General features: G+C 48.1%; 1 protein-coding gene across 1 annotated transcript; it reads right to left on the bottom strand.

Annotated features, from left to right (window-relative positions):
• Positions 1-252: 252 nt before the first annotated feature.
• On the bottom strand, positions 253-13,877 carry tm4sf5 (transmembrane 4 L six family member 5). The gene is made up of 5 exons (XM_080182581.1): positions 13,707-13,877; positions 8,076-8,156; positions 6,179-6,324; positions 3,287-3,473; positions 253-267 (listed from the first exon to the last, which is right to left on the bottom strand). The coding sequence occupies exons 1-5, from the start codon at positions 13,875-13,877 to the stop codon at positions 253-255; spliced, it is 600 nt and encodes a 199-aa protein (XP_080038707.1).
• Positions 13,878-14,164: the final 287 nt, after the last annotated feature.

Raw genomic sequence — 14,164 nt, 5'->3', positions numbered from 1 at the left:
ATTTCTCCAGTGGGGAATCTGTGGAACTCTTTGCCACAGAGGAGGCCAGGTCATCGAGTGTCTTTAAGACAGAGATAGAGAGGTTCTTGATTGGTATGGGGGTCAGGGGTTATGGGGAGAAGGTAGGAGAATGAGAAACATATCAGCAGAGCGGACTCAATGGGCCAAATGGCCTAATTCTGCTGCTACATCTTATGGTCTTCTGGATAAATCTCCGCCAGAAATGGTCTCTTCGCCTCAGGCCCACGGCGTTTACAATTCATCATCCTGCAATAGAAAGGAGGAGGGGGGGGTTACAATTAGAGCAAGATTTCACAATGGCAACAGGGAAAATACAAGCACTGACCACACACGGAGAGAGGCAGATCTTTGAGCAAACATTTCATCGGGGGCGTCTCACCTCTTGATGCCACACCAAGGGCTCAGAGCAAGGCTCAAAATTTGAGGAGCTGGGATCCACAGAAGTCCCCCCACTCCCCACCCATCCAACATCCCCCTCCCCCGCTCGCCAACACCCCCCCCATTTTGCTCCACAGAGATGCAAGTACCCTGAACTCTGAGATAAAGTTCAAGGGAAATTTAACACGGCGACTTATTTCGATTGGAAGAAGGTAAATGGACAATACAAAGCAAAGGGTGCGATTCTGAAGGGGGAGACAGGGGGACAGGGGTCTGGGAGTCCATGCGCATTGTTAAGATTTGGGGGAAATGAAGTCAAAAAGGAGAGTACAAAACAGGGAGTTGATTAGAGGCGGACGTCTGGAGAACTGATGAGATGCAAATTAGCTAAGTTTGTTTTTACTTACTAGTGCGACAGATCGGCTTACGTTAACGCTGCAATGGAGTTAGTGTGAAAATCCCCTTGTTGCCACACTCCGGCACCTGTTCGGGGAATACTGCGGGAGAATTTAGTACGGCTAATGCATCCTAACCGGCACGTCTGGGAGGAAACCAGAGCAAACCCATGCAGACACGGGGAGAACGTGCAGACTAGAACACCATAGAATCCTACAGTGCAGAAAAAGGCCCTTCGGCCCATCGAGTCTGCACCGAACACAAACCCACCCAGGCCCTGCCCCCATATCCCTACGTATTATACCCACTAACCCCTCTAACCTACACATCCCTGGACACTAAGGGGCAATTTCTTAGCACGGCCAATCAACCTAACCTGCACATCTTTGGACAGTGGGAGGAAACTGGAGTACCCGGAGGAAACCCACGAGGACACGGGGAGAATGTGCAAACTCCACACAGACAGTGACCCGAGCCAGGAATCGAACCCAGGACCCTGGAGCTGTGAAGCAACAGTGCTAACCCACTGTGCTACCGTGCCGCCCATGCTCACAGCCGCCTACTCACGGACAGTATCCCAAGCTGGGAATCGAACCCGGGGCCCTGGTGCTGTGAGGCAGCGGTGCTCACTCCCGCTGTGCCATAAGACATAGGAGCAGAATTAGGCCACTCGGCCCATCAAGTCTGTTCCGCCATTCAATCACGGCTGATATTTTTCTCATCCCCATTCTCCTGCCTTTCCCCTGATCCCCTCATTAATCAAGAACCTCTCTATCTCTGTCTTAAAGACACCCAATGACCTGGCCTCCTCTGTGGCAAGGAGTTCCACAGATTCACCACTGAAGAAATTCCTCCTCATCTCTGTTTTAAAGGATCGTCCCTTTAGCCTGAGGTTGTGCCCTCTGGCTCTAGTTTTTCCTACTGGTGGAAACATGCTCTCCCCATCCATTCTGTCCAGGCCTCCAATATCCTCCAAGTTTCAATAAGATCCCCCCCCGTCATCTTCCTAAACTCCAACGAGTACAGATCCAGAGTCCTCAACCCATTCCTCATACGACAAGCTCTTTATTCCAGGGATCATTCTTGTGAACCTCCTCTGGACCCTTTCCAAGGCCGGCACATGCTTGCTTAGATACGGGGCCCAAAACTGCTCACAATACTCCAAATGGGGGTCTGACCAGAGTCTTATAAGAACATAAGAACATAAGAAATAGGAGCAGGAGTAGGCCATCTAGCCCTTCGAGCCTGCCCCGCCATTCAATAAGATCATGGCTGATCTGTCGTGGCTCAGTTCCACATTCCCGCCCTCTCCCCATAACCCTTAATCCCCTCTCTTATCAAAAACCCATCAACCCGCGTCCTAAAAATATTTAGCGAGGCAGCCTCCACCACTTCAACGGGCAGAGAATTCCAGAGATTCACCACCCTTTGAGTGAAGAAGTTCCTCCTCAACTCCGTTCTAAACCGCCCCCCTTTTATCTTGAGGCTGTGCCCTCTAGTCCTACGGTCTTTTTTGAGCGGGAAGAGTCTTTCCACCTCTATCCCATCCATCCCATTCATCATCTTATACGTCTCAATGAGATCTCCCCTCATTCTTCTAAACTCTAACGAGTACAAGCCTAGTTTATTCAGCCTCTCCTCATAGCTCAATCCCCTCAACTCCGGTATCAGCCTAGTAAACCTCCTCTGCACTCCCTCCAGGGCCAAAATATCCTTGCGCAGGTGCGGCGCCCAAAACTGCACACAGTACTCCAGCTGCGGCCTCACCAATGCCCTATACAGCTGCAGCAAGACCTCCCTACTTTTATATTCAATCCCCCTCGCTATGAAGGCCAGCATCCCATTCGCCTTCCTGACCACCTGCTGCACCTGCAAGCTGGGTTTTTGCGACTCATGCACAAGGACCCCGAGGTCCCTCTGCACCGTCGCCTGCTGCAGTTTTTCGCCCTGTAAGTAATAGTCCTTCCTACCATTCTTCCTACCAAAGTGGACCACCTCACACTTGCCAACATTAAATTCCATTTGCCATTTCCTGGCCCATTCGCCCAGCCTATCTAGATCCTTCTGCAGACTCTCCACGCCCTCCGCACAATTTGCCTTTCCCCCAATCTTGGTGTCATACACCAATCTTGGTGTTATATACCTGGCGTGCCACCCTTAACAACACGAAAGCGGATGATCAGGTGGTTACGCTGTCAACGTCACTGGGAGCTGATTGTGCGTGTGGTTACGGAGAACCAGAATGGCTGGCTTGCTGAAACGAGGGCCAGCATGGGTTCGGTGGGCCAAATGGCCTCCTTCTCTGCCACGATAGCTCATTGACAGTGGGTGGGAGGTGGCGGGGAGACGAGGGAGGGGGAAGGTGGGTTGGCGGAGACCAAAGACGAGGCCGGACATCGGGTCAACTGGAAAAGCAACAGCGCCAAAGTCCCCAGAGGGGAGGGGAGAGGAGGGGCAGAGACGAGGCGGATAAAGTGAGACAGATCGGTACCTCTCTCCCGTGTTTCTTGCGGCAATCCCCGCAGAAGACTCCGATGCACCCGTTGACGACCTGCAGCCCGCAGAAGACAAACTCGATGGCGCTGGCCACGAGCAAAATGGAGAACAGAATGACGTTCCACTTGACGATGTGAGGTGGGTTTTGGCACACCGACCACAGAGACTGGTTGTTGAGGTAACTGGAGAGAAGGGTAGGATTGCGAAAACAGGTTTAACGTGGAGGCGGAAGAACATTGTAATCGTTGCCCACCACCGCCACCCCCCCCCCCAACCCCCTCCCCTCAGCCCCCCCCCCCCATATCCCGTGGGCCTTTCCACACTATTTACAAGCGTGTAACCGCGACACTGTGGGAATGTCAGCGGGCTAGTAAGCCAGTGGGCCCAGGTTACTGCGCCCCTACAGTGTGGAAGGAGGCCATTCGGCCCATCAAGCCTGCATCAACTCTCTGACAAGAGTCCATCACCCAGGTTTTATCCCCCCACCCTATCCCTGTAACCCACCAATACATTTATCATGGCCAATCCCCATGACCTGCACCTCTTTGAACCATAAGGGACAATTTAGCGTGGCCAATCCATCTAACCTGCACATCTTTGGACACTAAGGGACAATTTAGCATGGTCAATCCACCTAACCTACACATCTTTGGACAATAAGGGGCAAATTAGCATGGCCAATCCATCTAACCTGCACATCTTTGGACACTAAGTGACAATTTAGCATGGTCAATCCACCTAACCTACACATCTTTGGACACTAAGGGGCAAATTAGCATGGCCAATCCACCTAACCTGCACATCTTTGGACACTAAGGGGCAATTTAGCATGGCCAATCCACCTAACCTGAAAATCCTTGGAATCTAAGGGATAATTTAGCATGGCCAATCCACCTAGCCTGCACACCTTTGGATACGAAGGGGCAATTTAGCATGGCCAATCCACCTAACCTACACATCTTTGGACACTAAGTGACAATTTAACATGGCCAATCCACCTAACCTCCACATCTTTGGACACTAAGGGGCAATTTAGCATGGCCAATCCACCTAACCTGAAAATCCTTGGAATCTAAGGGATAATTTAGCATGGCCAATCCATCTAACCTGAAAATCCTTGGAATCTAAGGGATAATTTAGCATGGCCAATCCATCTAACCCGCACATCTTTGGACACTAAGAGGCAATTTAGCATGGCCAATCCACCTAACCTACACATCTTTGGACACTAAGGGGCAATTTAGCATGGCCAGTCCACCTAACCTACACATCTTTGGACACTAAGGGACAATTTAGCATGGCCAGTCCACCTAACCTACACATCTTTGAACAGTGAGGGGAAATTAGTGTTAGAAAAATGGATGAAGATTATCAGGCCCTGGAGGTTTATTTACCTTCAATCGCATTAATTTTCCCAAAACCCTTTCTCTACCTATTGCTGATTTCCTCACTAAACCTTCTGTTTTTCAAAACTTCTGGGACATTTGATATGTCTTCCTTTTTGAAGACAGAATCAAAGTATGAACTTAGTTCCTCAGCTGTTTCTTTGTTCCTCATTCAGAATTCTCCTGTTTCTGATTGTTAGGGGCCTACATTCATTTTAGTCAAACTCTTTCTCCGTCAGTACCTACAGAAGCTTTATTTTATGCTCACTGCTGGCCCTGGTGCGTGGAAACACCACCAATTGCAAAGCGGGAAGGGACGGTGGCACAGTGGTTAGCACTGCTGCCTCACAGCGCCAGGGACCAGGGTTCGATTCCCAGCTTGGATCATTGTCTGCGCGGAGTCTGCAATTTCTCCCTGTTTCCTCCGGGTGCTCTGGTTTCCCCCACACTCCAAAGATGTGCAGGTTAGGTGGATTGGCCATGCTAAATTGCCCCTTAGTATCCAAAGATGTGTAGGTTGGGTGGATTGGCCATGCTAAATTGCCCCTTAGAGTCCAAAGATGTGCAGGTTAGGTGGATTGGCCATGCTAAATTGCCCCTTAGTGTCCAAAGATGTGTAGGTTAGGTGGACTGGCCATGCTAAATTGCCCCTTAGTGTCCAAAGATGTGTACGTTAGGTGGATTGGCCATGTTAATTTGCCCTTGGTGTCAAAAGATGTGTAGGTTGGGTGGATTGGCCATGCTAAATTGCCCCTTAGAGTCCAAAGATGTGCAGGTTAGGTGGATTGGCTGTGTTAAATTGTCCCTTAGGGTCCAAAGATGCGCAGGTTGGGTGGATTGGCCATGCTAAATTGCCCCTTAGTGTCCAAAGATGTGCAGGTTGGGAGGATTGGCCATGCTAAATTGCCCCTTAGTATCCAAAGATGTGTAGGTTGGGTGGATTGGCCATGCTAAATTGCCCCTTAGTATCCAAAGATGTGCAGGTTGGGAGGATTGGCCATGCTAAATTGCCCCTTAGTATCCAAATATGTGTAGGTTAGGTGGATTGGCCATGCTAAATTGCCCCTCAGTATCCAAAGATGTGCAGGTTGGGTGGATTGGCCATGCTAAATTGCACCTTAGCGTCCAAAGATGTGTAGGTTAGGTGGATTGGCCATGCTGAATTGCCCCTTAGTATCCAAAGATGTGCAGGTTAGGTGGATTGGCCATGCTAAATTGCCCCTTAGTATCCAAAGATGTGCAGGTTGGGTGGATTGGCCATGCTAAATTGCCCCTTAATATCCAAAGATGTGCAGGTAAAGAGGATTGGCCATGCTAAATTGCCCCTTAGTGTCCAAAGGCATGCTGGTTAGGGGTGCATTGGCCATGATAAATTCTCCCTCAGTGTTACCCGAACTGGCGCCGGAGTGTGGCGACGAGGGGGATTTTTCGTAGTAACTTCGTTGCAGTGTCAATGTCAGCCTAATTGTGACTAATAAAAATAAACTTTACTCTTACTTTACCTGCTTTCCATGTCCTGGAAGGGGTACTCCCACACCCCACGACTGGTTTCACACAATGGGCCATTAGCCAGGCCAGTAGAAGACACGCTGAGACAGTACAGGGAGCCCAGGCAACCAAAGGCGGAAGAGAACACAGATCTCAGCATCTGGAAGGACAAAGCAGCTGGAGTTAGCCACGCTGACGGGAAAGAGGTCTAGCCGGCAGACAGGCAAGAGGACGCCGGCTATTAGCATACTCCTGGGGTGGCACGGTGGCACAGTGGGTTAGCACTGCTGCCTCACAGCGCCAGGGACCCGGGTTTCGATTCCCGGCTCGGGTCACTGCTCTGTGTGGAGTTGGCACGTTCTCCCCGTGTCTGCGTGGGTTTCCTCCCACCGTCCGAGAGACGTGCTGGTTAGGGCGAATTGGCCGTGCTAAAACTGGAGCGCCCAGATGAAACCCACGCAGACACGGGATAAGTCATACCATAGACTCCTTACAACGCAGAAGGAGACGTTCAGCCCATCAAGCCTGCACCGATCGCAATCCCAGCCAGGGCCTATCTTTGCAACCCCACATATTTCTGATTCTAATCCCCCTGACCTTAAGGGGCAATTTAGCATGGCCAATCCACCTAATCTGCACATCTTTGGACACTAAGGGACAATTTAGCATGGCCAATCCATCTAACCTACACATCTTTGGACACTAAGGGACAATTTAGCTTGGCCAATCCATCTAACCTGCACATCTTTGGACATTAAGCGACAATTTGGCATGGCCAATCCACCTAACCTACACATCTTTGGACACTAAGGGGCAATTTAGCATGGCCAATCCACCGAACCTTCACATCTTTGGACACTAAGGGGCAATTTAGCATGGCCAATCCACCTAATCCATGCATCTTTGGACACTAAGGGGCAATTTAGCATGGCCAATCCACCGAACCTTCACATCTTTGGACACTAAGGGACAATTTAGCATGGCCAATCCACCTAACCTGCACATCTTTGGACACTAAGGGACAATTTAGCATGGCCAATCCACCTAACCTGCACATCTTTGGACACTAAGGGACAATTTAGCATGGCCAATCCATCTAACCTACACATCTTTGGACACTAAGGGACAATTTAGCTTGGCCAATCCATCTAACCTGCACATCTTTGGACATTAAGCGACAATTTGGCATGGCCAATCCACCAAACCTACACATCTTTGGACACTAAGGGGCAATTTAGCATGGCCAATCCACCTAACCTTCACATCTTTGGACACTAAGGGGCAATTTAGCATGGCCAATCCACCTAATCCATGCATCTTTGGACACTAAGGGGCAATTTAGCATGGCCAATCCACCTAATCCATGCATCTTTGGACACTAAGGGACAATTTAGCATGGCCAATCCACCGAATCTGCACATCTTTGGACACTAAGGGGCAATTTAGAATGGCCAGTCAACCTAACTAGTGCCACTTTGGAGTGTGGGAGGAAACCGGAGCACCTGGAGGAAACCCACGCAGACATTGGGAGAGAACATGCAAACTCCACACAGACAGTGACCCAACTGGGAATCAAACCCGGGTCCCTGGCTCTGTGAGGCAGCAGTGCTAACCACTGTGACACCGTGCTGCCTTTAACAATGCAAAAACAGACGATCAGGTCATTATGGAGCTCGAAGGGAGCTTGCTGTGCGTGAATTGACTGCAAGTCAGCAGCGAGTTAACTTCAGGAAGTTCTGCCCGAGCCGTAAAGATCTCTGACACATTGAGAGGACGTGAAAGGCGCTACATAAACGCAAGTCTGCATTCTCACTGATTGTAAGCTGCTCTCAAAACAGAGAAGTGACCAGACGTGCTAGAAGTGGCCATCCTCAACGGGGGAGACGGATTTAAAGCCTTCTTGCTTCTTACCCTGCATCTGTTTCCACAGCAACCGGCACCGCAGCATCCTTTACCTCCGGCTCGTATAGCGGAACATGCGGGACAAAGGATCTGTGAATAAAAACATCCCCAACAATCAATGGCCCGCTCCCTCCACACTGATACTGTCCAACCACACCTCCGCTTTCTTTGATTTGATTTATTATTGTCACATGTATTGGGATACAGTGAAAAGTATTGTTTCTTGCGCACTATACAGACAAAGCATACCATTCATAGAGTACACAGGGGAGAAGGATTTGATTTGATTTATTATTGTCACATGTATTGGGATACAGTGAAAAGTATTGTTTCTTGCGTGCTATACAGACAAAGCATACTGTTCATAGAGTACATAGGGAGAAGGATTTGATTTATTATTGTCACATGTATTGGGATACAGTGAAAAGTATTGTTTCTTGCGCGCTATACAGACAAAGCATACTGTTCATAGAGTACATAGGGAGAAGGATTTGATTTATTATTGTCACGTGTATTGGGATACAGTGAAAAATATTGTTTCTTGCGCACTATACAGACAAACCATACCATTCATAGAGTACACAGGGGAGAAGGATTTGATTTATTATTGTCACGTGTATTGGGATACAGTGAAAAGTATTGTTTCTTGCACGCTATACAGACAAAGCATACCGTTCACAGAGTACATAGGGGAGAAGGATTTGATTTGATTTATTATTGTCACATGTATTGGGATACAGTGAAAAGTATTGTTTCTTGCGCGCTATACAGACAAAGCATACCGTTCATAGAGTACATGGGGGAGAAGGATTTGATTTATTATTGTCACATGTATTGGGATACAGTGAAAAGTATTGTTTCTTGCGCGCTATGCAGACAAAGCATACCATTTGTATAATAAAGAGAATCGAATTGAGGATGCAGGTCAGGGGACCTCACAGCGTGACGAGCTCCCAGATTAGACACTGGCCAGACTTTTTCCAGTCTCGCAACCGCGGGGAGCGGGAACGGAGAATTTAGCGCTGGGCCACACTTCCGTTGACAGCAGCAGGACCGGTGAATCCCAGCTGCGGGCACGGCCGAGGAATTCCAGCCGAGCTTGAGTAGCCCACGGGATTGCGTAGTTGCAACTTGGAGGAGCAAGTGGGTCATTTCCTTCTGGCACCAAGGAGCAACGGGGAAGCGGAAATTTCATTCGAAATGATGATCCAATTCTTGGTGCAGTGATCCCGCAGGCACGGGGAGAAGGTGCAAAGTCAGAAGGCCTCTACTTTCTCAGACGACTAAGGAAATTTGGCATGTCCGCTACGACTCTCACCAACTTTTACAGATGCCCCATAGAAAGCATTCTTTCGGGTTGTATCACAGCTTGGTCTGGGCTCCTGCTCTGCCCAAGACCGCAAGGAATGACGAGTCGTGAATGTAGCCCAATCCATCACGCAAACCAGCCTCCCATCCATTGACTCTGTCTACACTTCCCGCTGCCTCGGGGAAAAGCAGCCGGCATAATCAAGGACCCCCACACACCCCGGACATTCTCTCTTCCACCTTCTTCCGTCAGGAAAAAGGTACAAAAGTCTGAGGTCCTGTACCGACCGACTCAAGAACAGCTTCTTCCCTGCTGCTGTCAGACTTTTGAATGGACCTACCTCGCATTAAGTTGATCTTTCTCTACACCCTCGCTATGACTGTAACACTACATTCTGCACCCTCTCCTTTCCTTCTCTATGAACAGTATGCTTTGTCTGTACAGCGCGCAAGAAACAATACTTTTCACTGTGTCCCAGTACATGTGACAATAATAAATCAAATCCTTCTCCCCTATGTACTCGATGAATGGTATGCTTTGTCTGTATAGTGCGCAAGAAACAATACTTTTTACTATAAAATCAAAACCTCCTCCCCTATGTACTCTATGAATGGTATGCTTTGTCCGTATAGCGCGCAAGAAACAATACTTTTCACTGTGTCCCAGTACATGTGACAATAATAAATCAAATCCTTCTCCCCTATATACTCTATGAACGGTATGCTTTGTCTGTATAGTGCGCAAGAAACAATACTTTTCACTGTGTCCCAATACATGTGACAATAATAAATCAAATCCTTCTCCCCTATATACTCTATGAATGGTATGCTTTGTCTGTATAGTGCGCAAGAAACAATACTTTTTACTATAAAATCAAAACCTCCTCCCCTATATACTCTATGAATGGTATGCTCTGTCTGTACAGCACGCAAGAAACAATACTTTTCACTGTATCCCAATACACGTGACAATAATAAATCAAATCCTTCTCCCCTATATACTCTATGAATGGTATGCTTTGTCTGTATAGTGTGCAAGAAACAATACTTTTTACTATAAAATCAAAACCTCCTCCCCTATGTACTCTATGAATGGTATGCTTTGTCTGTATAGCGCGCAAGAAACAATACTTTTCACTGTGTCCCAGTACATGTGACAATAATAAATCAAATCCTTCTCCCCTATATACTCTATGAACGGTATGCTTTGTCTGTATAGCGCGCAAGAAACAATACTTTTCACTGTGTCCCAGTGCACGTGACAATAATAAATCAAATAATTCTCCTCTATGTCATTTCCTGTTGACAATGAGGAGGAATGGGGAGGCGGAAATTTCTTTCTAAATGATAATCAAATTATTGGTGTTGTTATCCCGCAGGCACAGGGAGAACATGCAAAGTCTACACTAGACGCCTCTATTTTCTCAAAAGACTAAGGAAATTTGACATGTCCGTGACAATTCTCACCAAATTTTACAGATGCCCCATAGAAAGCATTCTTTCTGGTTGTATCACAGCTTGGTCTGGGCCCCTGCTCTGCCCAAGACCGCAAGGAACTACAAAGGGTCAGGAATGTAGCCCAATCCATCACACAAACCAGCCTCCCATCCACTGACTCTGTCTACACTTCCCGCTGCCTCGGGAAAAGCAGCCAGAATAATCAAGGACCCCACACACACACGGGACATTCTCTCTTCCACCTTCTTCCGTTGGGAAAAAGATACAAAAGTCTGAGGTCACGTACCGACCGACTCAAGAACAGCTTCTTCCCTGCTGCTGTCAGACTTTTGAACGGACCTACCTTGCATTAAGTTGATCTTTCTCTACACCCTAGCTATGACTGTAACACTGCATTCTGCACTCTCTCTTTTCCTTCGCTATGAACAGCATGCTTTATTTGTATAGCGTGCAAGAAACAATACTTTCCACTGTATCCCAATACAAGTGACAGTAATAAATCAAATCCTCCTCCCCTATGTACTCTACGAATGGTATGCATTGTCTGTATAGCGCGCAAGAAACATTACTTTCCACTGTATCCCAATACATGTGACAATAATAAAACAAATCAAATCCTTCTCCCCGATGTACTCAATGAATGGTATGCTTTGTCTGTATAGCGTGCAAGAAACAATACTTTTCACTGTATCCCAATACATGTGACAATAATAAATCAAATCCTTCTAAGAACATAAGAACATAAGAAATAGGAGCAGGAGTAGGCCATCTAGCCCTTCGAGCCTGCCCCGCCATTCAATAAGATTATGGCTGATCTGTCGTGGCTCAGTTCCACTTTCCCGCCCTCTCCCCATAACCCTCAATCCCCTCTCTTATCAAGAACCCATCAACCCGCTTCTTAAAAATATTTAGCGAGGCAGCCTCCACCACTTCAACGGGCAGAGAATTCCAGAGATTCACCACCCTTTGAGTGAAGAAGTTCCTCCTCAACTCCGTTCTAAACCGCCTCCCCTTTATCTTGAGGCTGTGCCCCCTAGTCCTACTGTCTTTTTTGAGCGGGAAGAGTCTCTCCACCTCTATCCTATCCATCCCATTCATCATCTTATACGTCTCAATGAGATCTCCCCTCATTCTTCTGAACTCTAACGAGTACAAGCCTAGTTTATTCAGCCTCTCCTCATAGCTCAATCCCCTCAACTCCGGTATCAGCCTAGTAAACCTCCTCTGCACTCCCTCCAAGGCCAAAATATCCTTGCGCAGGTGCGGCGCCCAAAACTGCACACAGTACTCCAGCTGCGGCCTCACCAATGCCCTATACAGCTGCAGCAAGACCTCCCTACTTTTATATTCAATCCCCCTCGCTATGAAGGCCAGCATCCCATTCGCCTTCCTGACCACCCGCTGCACCTGCAAGCTGGGTTTTTGCGACTCATGCACAAGGACCCCGAGGTCCCTCTGCACCGTCGCCTGCTGCAGTTTTTCGCCACGTAAGTAATAGTCCTTCCTACCATTCTTCCTACCAAAGTGGACCACCTCACACTTGCCAACATTAAATTCCATTTGCCATTTCCTGGCCCATTCGCCCAGCCTATCTAGATCCTTCTGCAGACTCTCCACACCCTCCGCACAATTTGCCTTTCCCCCAATCTTGGCGTCATCAGCAAATTCCGACACCCTGCACTCGGTTCCCTCCTCCAGATCATCTATATAAATGGTAAATAGCTGAGGCCCCAGCACCGACCCCTGGGGCACCCCACTAGTCACCAACCGCCAATCCGAATAGCACCCATTGACCCCCACTCTCTGCCTCCTAATTGACAGCCAATCCTCTATCCACGCTAACACCCTACCCCCAACTCCATGTCCCCTGACCTTCTCCCCTGTGTACTCTATGAATGGCATGCTTTGTTGGTATGGCATGCAAGAAACAATTTTCACTGTATCCCAATACATGTGACAATAATAAATCAAATCCTTCTCCCTATGTACTCTATGAATGGTATGCTTTGTCTGTATAGCGCGCAAGAAACAATACTTTTCACTGTATCCCAATACATGTGACAATAATAAATCAAATCCTTCTCCCCTATGTACTCTATGAATGGTGTGCTTTGTCTGTATAGCGTGCAAGAAACAATACTTTTCACTGTATCCCAGTACAAGTGACAATAATAAATCAAATCCTTCCCCCTATGTACTCTATGAATGGTATGCTTTGTCTGTATAGCGCGCAAGAAACAATTTTCACTGTATCCCAATACATGCGACAATAATAAATCAAATCCTTCTCCCCATGTACTCTATGAATGGCATGCTTTGTCAGTATAGCGCGCAAGAAACAATACTTTTCACTGTATCCCAATACATGTGACAATAATAAATCAAATCCTTCTCCCCTGTGTACTCTATGAATGGTATGCTTTGTTGGTATAGCGTGCAAGAAACAATTTTCACTGTATCCCAATACATGTGACAATAATAAATCAAATCCTTCTCCCCTATGTACTCTATGAATGGCATGCTTTGTCAGTATAGCGCGCAAGAAACAATACTTTTCACTGTATCCCAATACATGTGACAATAATAAATCAAATCCTTCTCCCCTGTGTACTCTATGAATGGTATGCTTTGTCTGCATAGTGCACAAGAAACAATACTTCTCACTGTATCCCAATACACGTGACAATAATAAATCAAACAGTCACCCGAGGTTGGAATCGAACCCTGCCGCTGTGAGGCAGCAGTGCTGACCACCCTGCCGCCCATTGCTGTCCCATTCTGGAGGGCCGCTTCGGAAGCTGTACCCCAGCCCCCCACCACCTCCACCCCCCCCCATCTGACCCTTCCTTATCTCGACAAAAAGAAGGCACTCACAAAAAGTCCGCCACCAATTACTCCTCCCATCAGCCAGACCTGCAGGGTGATATGATCGGTCCATACTCTCTCCGCGTTGGGGAAAATCAGGAGGACGTTGGCTATGATACACAAGAACGCCAGAGGCAAGAGGAACAGCCCGAGGCAGCGGGCGCAAGTTCCAGTGCACATCGTTCCTTCGGGGGGGGTGGCGTAAATCAGACTGAGATCTCCCTCTGCCCAGGCCTTGTGGGGGGGGGGGGTACTGTTCCTCCTCCCTTCTTATCTGGGTGGACTCTGACCGGTTGGAAGGAAATGGTACAGCTTGGTACTGCGGTGTCATCAGTATTTGCTCTCCGATAAGGGAGTCCAGTTCCCTCATTGCGCAGTCCACCCGTCCCGCCTTCCCCCAATCCACCCCCTCCACTCATCACCCACCCCCGCCACAGATAGCGACCCGAGTGACAAGCACGTCGCAG

The sequence above is a fragment of the Carcharhinus amblyrhynchos genome, unplaced genomic scaffold (genome assembly GCF_965287045.1).
Source record: "Carcharhinus amblyrhynchos unplaced genomic scaffold, sCarAmb.v2.hapA scaffold_69, whole genome shotgun sequence".
Taxonomy (NCBI): Eukaryota; Metazoa; Chordata; class Chondrichthyes; order Carcharhiniformes; family Carcharhinidae; genus Carcharhinus; species Carcharhinus amblyrhynchos.
This window is presented reverse-complemented; position numbering and strand designations above follow the sequence as displayed.